The sequence below is a fragment of the Alligator sinensis genome, unplaced genomic scaffold, assembly GCF_000455745.1.
Source record: "Alligator sinensis unplaced genomic scaffold, ASM45574v1 scaffold49_1, whole genome shotgun sequence".
Classification (NCBI taxonomy): domain Eukaryota; kingdom Metazoa; phylum Chordata; order Crocodylia; family Alligatoridae; genus Alligator; species Alligator sinensis.
The window spans coordinates 1,387,474-1,403,734 of NW_005841970.1; the positions used below are offsets into that span (position 1 = coordinate 1,387,474).

The 16,261-nt window shown below is 42.4% G+C and overlaps 1 protein-coding gene across 3 annotated transcripts in view; it reads left to right on the top strand.

The window, feature by feature from the left end:
* The window catches only part of MSMO1 (methylsterol monooxygenase 1), a 13,684-nt gene extending 7,481 nt beyond the window's left edge, over positions 1–6,203 (top strand). For all 3 annotated transcript variants that reach the window (XM_006020830.3, XM_006020831.3, XM_025200544.1), the window contains exons 3-6: positions 1,021–1,169; positions 2,191–2,317; positions 2,857–3,011; positions 5,195–6,203. In XM_006020830.3, the coding sequence (XP_006020892.1) occupies positions 1,021–1,169; positions 2,191–2,317; positions 2,857–3,011; positions 5,195–5,393 (630 nt within the window). In that variant the 3' untranslated portion in view covers positions 5,394–6,203. The remainder of the gene's footprint in view (positions 1–1,020; positions 1,170–2,190; positions 2,318–2,856; positions 3,012–5,194) is intronic.
* Positions 6,204–16,261: the final 10,058 nt, after the last annotated feature.

Below are 16,261 nucleotides of genomic sequence, written 5' to 3' on the forward strand. Positions count from 1 at the left end.
AAGTGAAAATTTTACACATTAATTCATATCTGAGAGGTGGCTAGGGTGGAAAGGGAAGAGAGAGAAATTGAAATCTGGTACAGCAGTGCATTGGGTAGATTATCCAATTTAAAACACAGCTAGTGCATTATTTTTATTTTCCAACAAAAGAATGGTTTAGAAATGTAATATTGTTCTTCCTGAAGAACACTCCCATCCTTATCAGAGCTTGCCTTTTTCCCCCTCCATTTATATACTCCAGCAAAGCCAGGGATTTCTTACAGAGTTCAGGAGCTTTTTCAGCCCTTAAATTCATAGAATGTTATACCTGAGGGCTTTTAAAAAAATATTTGTTTATGAAAGCAGCCTGGCAAGTCGCTTTTCATCTGGAGCAGGCTTAGTGCTACCATGTCATCCTATTAGCTCAGTAGTGTCCCATAAATTCCCAGGGTAGACAAGACCCAAACCTTTTTTTTTTCTTAAAAAAAAAAAAAAAAAAAAATCAGGAAAATTGCACATCCTTTTTAGAGAGATGCATTTATGTCACAAAACCCTGAACAGGACATACCTCCCCACCCTGCCCCTAATCATGTTTTAAAGAAACAGGTGAACATGTATTCATGCAAGTAGGTGACTTATATGTATTAAAGCAGTGAAAATAGAAAAAGATCCTTCTTCATCCTAACATACATTCTTATTTTCTTACTGGTAAGTAGTGAGGGCACATGAGATGCAGTATGTTATGTAACAGATTGTGGCCACTCGTACTCTACAGAAACAGTCCACTTGAAACTTTGTCATGGCTAGAACTTTCTCCGAAAGCACAGATCTTTACTACTAAAAGAAATATCTATCAACTTTTAGTATAGCACCTGTCAAACAGTTGGGAAGCTTTATCCTGCAGAGGTCCGTCCTTGGGTAGAAACCAGTGGTGCATAGAAACTCCAACACTACACCTCTGACAGTAGGTTAGGCCAGGGAACTTGCTCAAGGCTGACTTGTAAAATGGCATTGCATACTGATTATTGTTTCTTTTCCTAGGATAAACCAGAAACCTGGGAAAAGCAGTGGAAGTGTTTGAAAACGCTTCTCTTCAACCACTTCTTCATTCAGCTGCCTCTCATATGTGGCACTTACTATTTCACAGAATATTTTAACATTCCTTATACTTGGGAAAAGATGCCAAGATGGTGGGTAGCTAGTTTTGTTTTTGTGTACTGCTATTTTAACAGTTCTAAAAGAATAGCTGATGATACCTTAAAATGCTATGATCTCATAAGGAACTTTTTGGTGCATACTGTCACTTTACCCTGGATTATGAATCACTAATGTATCTAATCATGCTCTTCTTAAATTTTAGCCATTGACTGCAGTGGGAGCAAGGTCCCTGTGTTTGGTAGCATTCCAAAAGCCTACAGTATTGTCTGAATCCTTGGAGGGAGCAGAGGCTTTGAATTAATTAAGGCCAAAAAGAGAGGCCCAGTGTCTAGGAATAAATATTAACTTCTTTGGGTCCTTGAGATAATGACTTTTAAGTTCAGTGGTTTTGGCTCCTTTCTACAAGTTATACAAAGGAAAACATTAACAGCTTGTTGCAGCAGCATTGTGTTTCTTAGAGAATGTCACCTGCCTGCTCCTTAGTCTTTGACTCAACATAGTTTTAAGGAAAACCCCAGATGTTTTGAAAGTACCTTTTCATTACTTCACTTCAGGAGAAACGTAACAGTAATATTTTTACAGTAGTGGATGCGGCCTGACTTGCACAGTGTTAGGTGATTCTCTTTCTAATACCTCTCTGATGCTGCTTTCTCTTTTTAAAAAGCACTTACATGTTACAGTTAATGAAAAATTAAATATATTCTGTGTGTGTGTGTGTGTGTGTGTGTGTGTGTGTGTGTGAGAGAGAGAGAGAGAGAGTAAGAGAGAGAATATTTTAAGAGTAAAACTAAAGCTTGAAGCTGTATATTAGCTCACTTCCGTTTCTTTTATTGATGGACTGATTATAAATGACACTGATTATATGTGCTGTTACCTAGTTACTAAAGAAAAACGTGTATCCCACATTTCTGGAACCTTTCTCTTAATGCAAGTGCTTACTGGTGAATGCAAGAATGGCTTAAAGGCTGTAGGGTTTGGCCTGCTGAAAAAATGTGCTGTTTTTCAGATGTAGCTTCATTGAACTGTAGCTAATTTGTAGTTTTACTTTCAAAGGTATGTTCTGCTTGCTCAGTGCCTTGGATGTGCGGTGATTGAGGATGCCTGGCACTATTTCCTGCATAGACTCTTGCATCACAAGAGAATATACAAGTACATCCATAAAGTGCATCATGAGTTTGTAGTATGTACTACTTGAATGTTTTCTAATATGTTTAATATAACAGTATCGGTACAACATAAATATAACGCATTTCACTTCAAAATGTTTCATTCTTTCAACATGGGGTTGGTGGGGAGGTTAGTCCAGTTTGTTGTCTTGGGCCATAGGCAAACAAACAGTCTCCCCAGATATTACATTTGTCTCATTCAGTCCCTTTTAAAAATGAAGGGACTGACTGGCCATTTTCAGTTCATTACGCACACCTGACACTTGATGATATATTATTATTACAATATAACTGGTGTATTCAGAATAACTCTATTTTTCTGTATGAGATTACTCTCCAGCCCCACCGTTTTACTGGTGGGGGAATTAAATCCCATAGCTATCTAACTCAAGCAACGTAACTCCTAGAACTGGTTTGCTGTCTTGCCAGCAAACCTATCCATAATTCTGTATGGGTATAAATAACATTGTGGATGCCTCTTATTTTGGACTATAATAGAAAATGGCACTTTCAATTGAGTGCATAATTGACTTTTCTTTTTTTCTTTCCCTAGTCTCCATTTGGGATGCAAGCAGAGTATGCACATCCCCTGGAAACACTGATCCTTGGAGCTGGCTTTTTCATTGGAATTTTAGTTTTCTGTAACCATGTGGTTTTTCTGTGGGCATGGGTAATATGTCGCTTGATGGAAACCATTGATGTACACAGGTGAAGAACATGCTACTACATAGTGATGTCTATTCCTATGCTTTTATTATTTGCTTTTTCAGCCATATGTGTGCTAGTGTAGGAGGGCTTCTCCCAGTCTACAAAAACAAGCTAACATAGTTCAGGCCAGCTTGAGAAGAATTGTAGGCTTTTTTTCTTTCCAGTATTTTAGATTGCCTTTTTTTACCCAAAATGACTAGTCTTCTTTTGTAGAGTTAATAGTAAAAGACACTGTTTTGAGAGAACCAAGAACTCCTCAAAGTTTAGGCTAAAAACTAAATTTGTCAGATTTGGCAGAATTGTACCTCAGCTCAGTCTCCATTTTTAAGGAAAGACTTGAATTTTTGGCATGTCACTTGGACATCCACACTTTCTGAATATATTACCTAATACCTGCTAGCATATGGGAGACTGGTGATTTTTTTTTTTTTTCTTTTTTAACAAAACATGAATGTTTAATTTTTTTTTTTTTTTATGTTTCAAGTGACAATAACTTCAAGATGGCCAACATTGCTCCACAGGGAGCTTGCTCCAAGGAATACTACTTGTAGAGTGTTTTCATCATAGGTATCTTAATTTGCTTCTATAGCAAAAATGCTGAAGTTCTTTCAGATCGGGCCTCTAAAATATTACTATGCAATTCAGCCACTTCACCCAGGCTGTCCAACAGAAATAAGGGTGTAGGGCCTTTTTTGATGCATGTTTATAGGGGAGAGCTGTAAATCTTGATGTGGGGTTGCTGAGTGAATAGTGTAATCTGATACCAAGCATAGTGACATTGGACTTAGAAACACTTCAGTGATATTAGGAGGAAAAAACCCATGCATTTAGAATCTCTCCATTCTAAAATAGTACCCATTCTTCAAGTGCTGAAATAACTCTGGGCATCCGTACATGTGCTCCAGGGTAGGGGAGGGAGGGTGCTTTAATTAGAGCAGCTCTTGTTCGGCGAGCTTTAGTTACAGCACCCCCGCCACCATTCTGAAACGCAGGGATGCTGAATGCATATGATGTGGAGGCTTCTGGAGCATGCTAATTAGCATTCTCCAGCTGACTCGATTAATTAAGTCTGTGGAGCAGAGCTCTGTCACGTGTATAGGTGCCTCTGATATTAATTTTGTTGCATTCTAATAGCATCATTGTGAGCCTTTATTATATGCAACTTACTTTAAACATAGCCAGAACTATACTCTACAAAAAGAATGCTTCATGTGAACAGCTTGACAGTCCACTGAAAGCTGTTTGTATCAGGGCAAAAATCTAGGTATCACATCTCCACTAGGTGGTGCACAGTGCATTTGGATATCAGTTCCATGAAGGAAGGACAGTCCATCTTAAGAGGCATTTTCCTATTATTTTTTCTTTTTGTAGTAACTACTTCCGTTATAGAATACTTTAAAACCCTTGGTTACCTTACAGCCTGATACTATGTACTAGATCAGATGTGTACTGGATCAGATGCTGTGTGTGATTCCACCCAGTTGTATTGGTGATTTGTATTTTGGTGTCAGATTGTCAGTCTGACTTTCTGAAAAAGCAACACTTTTAATAATAAATAATGGTATCTAAGATACAGAACTTCATAGTTTCATAGTTGGTAGGGTCGAAAGGGCCCTGAGCAGATCATTAAGACCGCCCCCTGCCATGGCAGGAAAAAGTACTGGGGGCAAACGACCCCAGCAAGGTGTTCATCTAACCTCCTCTTAAAGACCCTCAGGGTAGGAGCCAGCACCACTGTGCTTGGAAGTGGGTCCCAGATCCTAGCCGCCCTGACTGTGAAGTAGCGCCTCCTGATGTGTAGTCTGAATCTACCCTCTGCCAGCTTGTGACCTTTATTTCTAGTCACTGCTGGTAGTGCTCAGGGGAACAGGGACTCCCCCAACGCCTGCTGGTCCCCTCTGACTAGTTTGTAACAGGCCGCTAGATCCCCCCCTAAATCCCACCTTCAAATGCTCCTACACACATTTTTATTCATAATCTCTTTTGAGGTCCTTTTGTTCTAACGTCGTATTGCCCAGTGTTCAAGTAACTCTCAGTATTTTTAATTGAAGTTAATAGTATCTTAATTTAGTGGTCTTCTAAAAATGTAGTAGTAATAGTAGAAAACTGGTGTTATAAATTGTATTTGAAACAAAATGTCAAAAGTATATATTAACGTTATGATTTTTTTTTTCTTTCTCTAGTGGCTATGATCTACCTCTGAACCCTCTGCATCTAATACCCTTTTATGCTGGAGCTCGTTTTCATGATTTTCATCACATGAATTTTATTGGTAATTATGCTTCAACCTTCACATGGTGGGACAGAATCTTTGGTACAGACTCTCAGTATATTGCCTTCAAGGAAAAAGGGAAGCAGCAGTCAGACAAGAAGGTTGACTAAATCACTCACTCATACTACCACAAATACAAACTGCTGCCATCTCTTCTGGGCTAAAACTGGTAATTTAACACTTGATCACAGAATAACGCAATATTTTGCTTTTCAAAAAGAAAAGCAAAATTTAAACATGTATCTTGTACCTTGGCTATTAAGTGGTAAGGAAAGCCTTTAACTATCTTATGGTATCTTCCTAACTGGAATGCATTTCTATTTTATATGTGAGTATTGCATATATATTTTAATTACATATTTAAAGATGAAGCAAAAAAAGGCAAACTACTTGAAAACTTGTCATTTTTTTGAAGGTTTTTACTACATTTCAAGAATGTCTATATAATGTTGCTCTATTTGGATTCATGTAGAACTCTATCTAATGCACTGAAATTGGACCTTTTACTTTTTTTAATTGCAATATCAAATACAGCAAACACTGAACTGGTTGGTACTAGCACTGTATTTATATCTTAAGCAAATGGATACACTTATTTAGAAACTAGAACAACTCTTGATTTTAAAAAGCTTGGTCAGGCCATTTTATAAACTGAAAATAATTCAACTGTTAATTCCCGAACAGTTAGGTATACCTGGACTTTTTGTAGGAACATTTCTGGTCTGACTTTGACAAGTAGAAAAGGATACAGATTTTTTTTTTTTTTTTTTTACTTCAAGAGTCTTTCTTGCTGCTCTTTGAGGTTGCTCTGTCAGTGTACCTAGCATTTATATTATATTCCCCTCTGTATTTGTAACTGCTGAATGAATTGTTGCTATATTTGCACTGTGGCTGACACAATAAATGTGATTTTGGTTTGATGTGTGTATTCTGCATCTTTTGTAATTATAATGTGAAACAAAGGACAAAGTATATATGAGGAAAAATGACCCCAGTTTGCTTAATATTAATAAAAAAGGATTATTCCTGAAATTTGCAGTACTTTCATGGCTGTGCTGTAAACATTACTGGGATGCTGGCATTCGAAGATATTATAAAGCAAAGAGGTTTTCCCACCTTGTAGAAAAACTAGGGAATATGGGTTTGGGTTGTAGCCGTGTTGGTCTAAGGACATAGGAAGACAAGGTTCCTTGGGTGAATTTGATATCTTTTATTAGACCAACCCAAATGGTTGGAGAATAGTTAAGCAGCAAGCTTTCGGGTTCAAAAGCCCTTCGTCAGGCTAAGGAAGCTTCAGCAGTTGGTGTGTGCTCTTCCTGGATGGAATATGGGAGAATTTATGGCCTTAAGACTGCATAGGGATACATAGGAGCAATTGCTAATGATTTTGGTTATACCATATATACATTTACCATCTTGCTGCACTCCCATTACAAATTAAGACATAACCCCAGTGAGAGCTAAAAGCTATATTCCCCAAAGGGACTTTGGTACTTAAAGTAGTAGTTAGGTTCCCAAATTTAAATGTAGTCCCTTAAAGCTCCTGCTCAGTTGCTACCTAATCCAGAAGGCTTAGGTTCTGCTCTGTATGTGTAGAACTACCCAAATTCTGAGACCTGCTGAATTCCTCAGCCCCCCAAAATCTGGTAGGATTCTCAAAGTAGGCATTTCTGGATCTACTCTAGCCTGCAAGATCTGAAAGAATTTAGGAGGTTGTAGTTTGTACAGTTAGAGTTACGAAGAAGATAGGATAGCATTCACATTCCTAGGCTCAATAGGTTAGTGATCAAAACACTTACCTGGCATGTAAGACCAGACTATAAATACCACCTTTTCTCTTTGCTTAGAAGGTGACACACAAATCTATGACTTGTCACTTCCATACAAGAGCTCCAACCATGGCACCATAGGGATTGTTAAATGCATCTTTCAGCTGCTACGGTGGTTTTTATCTTGTGTAAAACGAATGAATATTTAAGTACTTTGAATAACATGCTATATTTACAGGTTAGAACAATCTTAAGACTTGAGACATAGGTTTTAAGATCCTGCTCCAAATATGAAATAAAGGGAATTGAGCATCTCTCACATCCAAGTAAGTGATATACCTGCCACTTTTTGCCTGAAACTACCAACCTAATTTAGGTCACTAACTGCAGAAGAGAATTCACAGTTGAGAATCCTAAGAAAGACAGACCCCTTCCTAGCTTGGAAGCCACCTAGCTTGCTGGCTTCTATGAATCTTTCCTAAATGTCTAGACTTCTATAATGTGTGAGGGGAAACTCATGCACCTACAGTGTAGAGGGCATTAAGTTCCCCTAGGTGCAAAAGCTCCTAAGAGTTGTATGTTGGGTTGTGATATCAAAATCATAACACTTTGTTTCAACCCTAAATTATACTGATTTTTAAGCATTTCTATACTATGCGGACCTACCAAAAACTCCTCTAAATAATGAATGTCTATGTGTGCTGCCTCCCTGTGAATGTACAGTAAGTACCCTAACTCAAGAGAGGTTGTGGTCTTGGTAGTAGCCATAGCCATAGCAGATGACCACTCTGTTCATCTGTGCTCTGTACTGAGGACATGCAAGGTGGTGTGTTTAAACTATGGCTTTGTACAGACATTCAGTTCCTCCTGGGAGAGTTGCTGCTCCCCCAGGAAAAAGCATGTGTACACGGATGTTCAGGCTTTTTCTTCCAGAGTAAAAATGGCTGCTGCAGGAGAAAAATGTGTGTGGTTGTTCCCGGGTTAAATCATTCCCAGGGGAATTTCTGGGAAAGCAAATATCTGAAGTGCTGTGGCTTCTCTCAGAAGGCAGCATAGTCCTTCACCCTCCCTCCCCCTCCAGGGCTTCCACTGCTGCAAACAGTGTCACTTGCTGAACTCTGCTTCTCCATCAAGGAGCAGAACATGCCCCTTCACAACCCCACATTGTGCTGCAAGAAAACACGTGCAGACTATGGGCAGTCTGGGTTAGCCAGTCAGTGTTGCCCTACTAGGCCCTGCGGCCTCTGTTGCCAGACCAACCCGCAAAGCCTGCTGAGAAGTGTGCACCTGCCTCAGCATTTGAATGTCTACATGCATCTCTAGGTAAGTTTCTCTACCAGGAGAACACACCTGGGAGACGCTTCTCCCAGGTTATTTGAGTGTGTGTGTGTGTGTGTGGCCTAGGTGTACTATCCTTTGCTGATGTCATCAAGGGCCTCTGATAGTCTCTGCCATAGATTGAACAACTTGCCCAGGGCAGGAAGGGTGATTCATCCAAATCTGTACTCCCTGCATTTTTATTTTATGAAACTATCAACATGGGATTGCCTTCGGTAGTCAAAGTTCATTCTGCCAGAGCCCAGACAACTTCTATTTTCTCCCTGCATAATTTCTCCATAGTTGATACCTTCAGAGTGGCCACTAACAGTTCAGTATAGGTTTAAACACTAAGTAACTGCAGAAGCCTCCTAAGGAGATATTAAATTTGATAAGGTGGTCCTTTAGTTGTTGTTTGCCAAAAACTTTGAGATTATGGGTATGTGCTTTGGAGTTGGCCAGTGAGAATGTGGAGTGTTGCTCAAAGGAGAAGGAGAACTTGAAGTTGTTTGTTTTTGCTTGTTGTTGTTGTTGTTGTTGTCTTTAAAAAAAACCAACAAAAAAACATGCTGTTCACATGCACATTACTACCCTAAGAGGGAAGGAAGGATGCAAAGGCCTTACTGATACTGCTAAGGCAAAAAATCATGGAGCTTGAGCTGAAATGCTTGGTGCACAAATACCTGTAGTGAGGATGTAGGATACTATATTTCTAAGAGTTCTTGTAGCTGCTTATTTTTATTCCATAACAAGCTGGGCAGGCAAAATATTTATTTCTAAATATTTCAGAGATGCTGCTAGAATCAGACAAAAAATAAGGCTAGGACAGATGTCAGTAGATTACCTCAGTCTAAACCTTTCCAGACAAGGGTTTGTGTAAGCTGCTGTTAAAACCTTCTAAGGGTGAAGATTATGCCAGCAGCATAATGATGTTATGTATTTATATGGCCCTATCTCAAAACAAATGCTGCCAACTCTTTTTCATTTTATAAACAGGAAGCAAATATTGTCAGTTGTATGACTGTGCACGAGGTGCCGAGTTAAGAAAAATGTTTAGAAGGCCTCTTTTTTTTTTTTTTTTAGAGCCTGCCTACTTCTCAAAACCCAGTTCTCTCAACCTGAGCTACATGGATGAAGGTAGTGTGACCTGAAGATTCTTCCTCCTGAAAGGTGGACACTGCCAGGGGTGCTGGACACTGACCAACTATGGGAAATCTAAGGGGCAGAGGGTTGTTAGGCCTCCTCAGACAGCCAGGGCCTTTTGTGTGTTATCTGTGTTAGGGGTAGATTTTGGGGTCGGGGATATGCATAGAGCTACAGCCTGCCCTGGTACCCTATAAATACACTGATGCTCCAGTAAAGTTCAAAAGTATATTATAAACTTGTGTTCACAACAAAAACAAGATTAACAATAGGAAATATACATAACATCAAGCATTAACTACATACACTGGTTAACTGCAATACACCATAAACAGAACTGCCCAGGAGCAGTGAAGGGCAGCATCAGGGCCTTCACAGGCTCACTGAGCTGGAGTGACAGTCAGGCCCTCAGTCTTTTCCCTCAGAGGGTACTCACTGAGACCGAGAGAGGGAAGGGTGATAATTAATGATCCAATGGATGATCGAGGTCCCGATCCAATAACGCTTTTACAGGTAACTATCCAATTATAATCCAATCTGATGAGTCACCCCTCTCTCACTGCTACAGTCATTGCTCATATGCTTCAGACACACGGGTAGCACCAACTAAGTAAGCTCACACACCATTCAAACCTCAGGTACTCAAGCCTCCATATTGCATTTGTGCGCCGAATCATGCCTCAGGATTTCTTAAATACTCACCAAAATCACACCGTGTGTCAGTCATTCTCACCAATTGTACGTGCACACGACAACCTACTATTGTGCTCTTGGCACTTAGGTGTAGCACACGGCTCTCTACTGCACCACACAAGCTACTGCACAGGCTCCCCAGATGTAAGTGGGTCACTGACATCATCAAGGTGGAAAGTCCAGCTATTCTAGAACCTGCCCACCTCTAATCAGTGTGCGCATGCTCAGGAGTGATCTCATGTTTGACTACACCCAACACTCCCTCCTACCAACTACTGTATTTACTCCAATCTAAGACAAGTTCTCCCCAGGAAACTTGCATCTGGGATTGATTTGGCAGGGGTGGGGTGGGATGTGCAGCATTGCAGGTTGGGGATTGGGAAGGAGCTGGGCAGAGGTACAAGTCAGGGATTGAGTTAGGGATGTGGCAGGGGATAAGGTGGCTGTGCAGGTTGGGAATCAGGCAAGGGATAGGGTGGCAGCATGGGTCAGGGATTCAGTGGCAGCACTGTCAAGGGATGGGGCAACAGCACGTGCACATGTGCTACTGCCCCATCCCTTGACCCATATTGTTGGATGGGCAGCAGTGTGTGCTGCTTCCCTATCCCCTGGTCCATACTACTGCTAAATCCCCTACTTGTGCTGATTCTACATCTGACCTGCACTGCTGCTGATCAGCACAGGTCAGGAAGTGGGGAAGCAGCATGGGTTGGGAAGGGGAAGCAGCATGCACTGCTGCCCTGACCCATGTTTCTGCCAACTGGAAGTGTAGGTCAGAGGATGCTGCATCAGCAGGTGGAAGGATGGGAGGATTGAGCTGGGGATGGGGCAGCAGTACAAATAGGAAATCGGGTAGCAGCAAGGGTTGGGGATGGGGTGGGGGAGGCAGGCATCAGGGGTGTAGGCAGGAGTGATGGGGGACAGACAGCAGAGGTGCAGGGGCAGGGGAGCAAGGTGCAGGGATCAAACTGCCTCCCCTCCCTGTGGTTTGGGAAAAAAGGCCCTCCAATAATTTGCTTCCATGAATAGAAAAGTATAACAAATTTTCCATGTATAAAATCTAATTATTGGGGGGAGAGGGTGGGTATCTTAAATTCAAAGCTGACTTTAATTCCGGTAAATACATCATACCTTTACTATCTCTGAAGTGCATGTTTTTGCTGGCTTCTGAAATGGTTTGTATTAAAACTATCCTGTAGGACTAACATGGCTTCTTTTCTCTTGATATGAACAGTGGTCTTTTTTCATCGAAGGTGAATGTGCTTAAATATTCAGGATATTCAGTTAACTCACAGACTAAATCAATATTTAGTATGACATAAAAAGAAATGCAATTTTCACAAATCAGTTCACCTATGGGGCCAAAAAAATCAGTTCCTTGCTGCTTTTGTAAGCAAATCACTTCAAGAAAATTTAAATCTGAAAGTGACATTTATTGCTTTCATGCTTCCACTTTCTGCTGCAAGGTTAGTTATTTCTCACACTCAGATTGGAATGCCTCATCATTTTCAGATATCCTGCCTTCCTCTCATTGAACATCACAAAAATGAGCTTGCTTTTGACGCTTTGTTTTTCAATGCATTTTAGTATGTTACTCTCTGAATTGCTAGTTTAGCATAGAAATAAATGGGCATCATGAGATCACAACTACTTGGTAATCCACAGATTTGTTTATTCCAGAACAATGTAACAAAAGCAAGCTAAAGATCTATAACTCTGTATTTGGACTTTGTAAATGGTTTGACCAAATCTTGAACCCAGTATATGAATGGGATGTATTTCTCTCTGAATGACTTGACCATCTTTGGAGTTTATCAAATTACTTTCATTCTATTTCCCCAGGATGAAACATATTTGTCTCTGATTAGAAGGTACTAAGTTCTTTTTACAGGATAACTTGAACTAAACAGTGAGCCTGATGCAACAATGAGCCTCTTGTGTTTTGCCTGTAACAGAAAACAAACTAAGGCATTTCATTAAAATAATGTTTCCTGATGCATGCAGCACATACCGAATAAGTAGTGGTGGGGCATGATATTTTTTTTATCAGCATCAGTTGGAAAGGGCCAGATTACTCGGGAAAGATGAGCCTGCAGCTCAATTATGACGATCACCTCGAACTAGAGCTTTATGATATGGTAATAATGAATACTATGGATAAAAACATATTAACAAAATAAGAATTGATGAATGCCAAAAGAAATATCAGTACCTGATGATTTAAAGTCATTGCCATGTACGTGATCTTCAGGTGTGAATAGAGCTCCAGACTCTTCTAGACTTCTAATTTGGCTTTATCTTAATTTATGACTATCAGTTTTCCCACAGATGGCATATTCGTGAAAGTTTCCCATTTTCTATTTTGCAAATGATGTGTATGCGGGAACCTTGCACCTTCTTGCACAAAATGCTGGATGTGGAAAACCTACCTGATATTTATGAAAAAAGGTGCTAAAAACTAAAGTTAAAAATTTTGGCTTGAATTTTTCAGACCCTTGCACCAGGATTCTTTTTGTAGTGTTGTTTTGATTGCAATTTGTGTGATATGGGGCTTTATATTTTGTTTTCTGAAGACTTTTTTCTTCTTTTCTATTTGACAAGTTTTTTTAATTACAGCCTGTCTTGTGTTTGTTCCTGGCAGTGATCTAGACTTATATATGATTCTGTGAGCTACTTTTATAGCGATATATAAATATGCTTTTATCAGTGAATTTATCATGTCATATGAAAAGATTTTTTTTCATTTTTCAAATCTCTGCTTGTTTCTTAATGCTGTTTCGAAGCACTGTTCTGTTTCATTTCACTGAAACTGTTTCAAGACTGTTTTGACGCTTTTTGGCGTTTTGCCCATAAGCTATAACGGGGAATCATGAAAATGCCTATAACTTTGTCATTTCTTGCCTGATTCAGATGAAAACAGCAGGGATGGTAACTCCTGCTGAGGCCATGAAGCCTGCCAGCTTTCAAGAAGATAGGTGCTGGGGTTTCTGGGAAACTACACTTTGTGACAGAGTAGGGTTCCTAGAGATGGCCGTGATACTGCTAGGGCCCTGTGACCATGCCAGCTCTGCTCTGTGGGCACCTTCTCTTCTCACCTGCCCACCACGTCTTGTTGGAAAAGATAAAAGGGAGGCTGCCCTTGAGCTTCAGCTCAGTCACAGTCCTAATGGACCCCACTAAACCCTGCAGGTTCTTGGGCACCTTGCTGGGACCTGTTCTAAGTAGGTGCCTCAAGTGGACACCCTAAGCCTTATGGACTAGATGTGTAGCTTCAACCATCCCTTACCATGCCCTGTGCCTTGCAGATAATATATTGATATAGTCCCTGTAATGAGTTCTCGGTTTCACTCTACCTTCTATTGTCACTGGGCTCTCTATGCCCCTGTTGCTGTGCCCTCATTGGTGCTGGGGCCTCTACACAACATGGTAGTGTGCCCCAATGAGATCTCCTCCTTCCCTGTGGCCTCAGCCTGGTCCACCACTTTAAATAACAACAGGTAAACAGCACAGTAGCACTAACATCTCAGGCAGCTAAACTATCACAGAACCTTTTTTTCCTTTCCTGCAGGAGCTTCTTCTTCAGCAGCTGCCAGAGAATTCTCCCTGCCAGGCCCAGCTGTGGGACTTAGATGTGCCCAGGTCTCTGCCTCCTTCCGGTCAGCTGACCAGGTGCTAGTGGTGTAGGTTGTAGCTGTGTTGGTCTAAGGACATGGCAATATAGACATTGGAATTATGACACACTACAACCTGCCAGACATCTGACTCCCCAGGTACCTCTCCACTTTTACTTGCTATATCCCCCTTCCCACCCAGCCTGTCCCTCACCCCTGATGCCTCCATTTCCATTTTCACTGACTAGCTTTCTTGCCTGCATTGCATGCCAGCCTCTGGCTTCTTTACTACTCCTTCCATCCAGGAAGAGCACACACACCAACTTCAGGTGCTTCCTCAGCCTGTTGAAGGGTTTTTCAACCCGAAAGCTTGCTAAGATATATTTCTCCAACTATTTAGTTGGTCTGCTAAAAGATATCGGATTGACCCACAGAACCTTGTCTGCCTGGTGTGTGATTCCGCAGCTCCGTACCTCCCCTACACTGTGGCCCATGCCTCACAGATGGCATCCCAGGCAGCTAAGTTGAGCTCACTTGGAGCCTCACAACTCCACTTCAACCAGTAAGCCTCAGGCCTCTTAAAGATCTTAGGGGTTTGGGCTTTCCCCAGCCAGAACTATGCATGTGTGTGGTGGCTGGAGGTTATAAGGTGCCTCCTACTCACCTTTCACCAGGGAGGTCCTCAGTCCTGGCATCTCCTGGGGGGCTGCCATGCTGACAGCAGTCCCACCAGGCCTCCCAACCCTGGCAGGATGCAGTTTTAGGTCATGTCCAGGACCTGGGACCTTCTTCTTTCCTCATAGCCCCATCTCATACCTCCAAGTTTGTCCTGGCATGGGAGCTTGTTTTTCCCCTGCTGGCTGGTGATGTAGTGAGTGCTGTCTCCAGTTCTGAGAGTGGGGCATTAAGTGGTTCGGAAACCAGAAACCAAAAGGAAATAGATGTGGATGAAGTGAGGAGGGTGGCACTCTGTCTGCATCTGGAGCTTCGGGAACCCCAGCAGCAGGAAGGTCACCTCGAGAAACACCAGCTGCTCCACCAAACCAGGATCCAAAGAAGTGCGGTGGGGTGTCACAACGTCCCCAGCAATGCTGAACACCTGCTTGCTTGGAACAGTGGTTGATGGACAGGACAGGTGCTTCCAGGCAACCGTGGCCAGATCCTGCCACATCTGTCTGCGGCTTGCCCAGTAGGCTAACGTGTCGCACAGCAGTGGTTCCATGACCTCAGTAAGACAGGCCGCCACCAAGGTCTGAGTGATACCTGCCTGATTGTGGGGTCTGGTGCCTCTAGAACCCACTATGGAAGCCATGCCCCTGGCCCACATTGGCAGCGCCTGTGGTGAAGGACAGACTGGCTGGTGGATGGCATGCTGGCACAGGAAAGTGGATCCCCCTCTGCCACATCCTCCCACCTGTGCCCTTCTGCCTCCTGGACTCTTCACCAGGACCTCCATCCAGTGATCCAGGGTTTTGCTACTGCATATGCTCCCCTTCACCCTTGGGTTGCACATAGCCGCCAGCACATGGACTGTACTGGACTGCAACGGATCTAGCTGTTTCTTGATGCTCTCCTTCAGCCACTTCATCAGTGTTTACACCTCTGGTGACAGCGGCTTGCCCCATCCAGGAACATTGATCCTCTGGAACTTGTGCATTTTGTTTTCAAGTTCCTTCACTACAGGGATCACCTGGCTCAGGAGGGCATTGCCACTGCTGAGGCTTTCGGTGGCCTCGAGGAAGGACCACTAAGATCTGGGAGATGCTATCCCACTCAACTTTAAGTGGACCACTGATTCCAATCTCTCCATGCAAGGCCATTTCATGGAAGACCTTCTGTTGTTTGACCAAACTGTTGAGCATCAGGTATATGGAGTTCCACCAATTCTCCACATCATGCATGATTTTGTGCTGTGGGACCCTCAGCTCTGCCTGTTTCCCCCACAGCATCTTGCCCGCTTTGATGCTGCAGTGGAAGTAGCCTGCCACTTTCCTGCATTTTGAAATCAGGTGGCTGGTTGTGACAGCACCCTCACCATCAGCCCTGTCCCCCTCCAAGGCGTCCCTCACTATGAGGCGTCCCTCACTATGTGCCACACAGCAGGTGCCAACAAAGTTGGCATCATGGATGGCCTTGACCATATTGGCCCCATTGTTGGTAAACGTGAACCCACAGGTGAGCTCTCCCTGCCCAATAAGCCACCCCTGCACCATACGGTTCATGGCCCCCATGATCTCTGTTGCCGTGTGAGACTCTTCCATCACCTTGGCTTGCAGTAGAGCCCACTGACTGCCTGACTGGCTGCACCAGTGCCGTGTGAGGGAGAGGTATGCATGATCTCCACCCTGGCTGCTCCAGATGTCCAAGGTGAAGTGTAAGGCCACCTGCAAACCTGCCTTGCACAGCTCCTCCCTCAACTACTCCTTGCATACCTCATACAGGGAG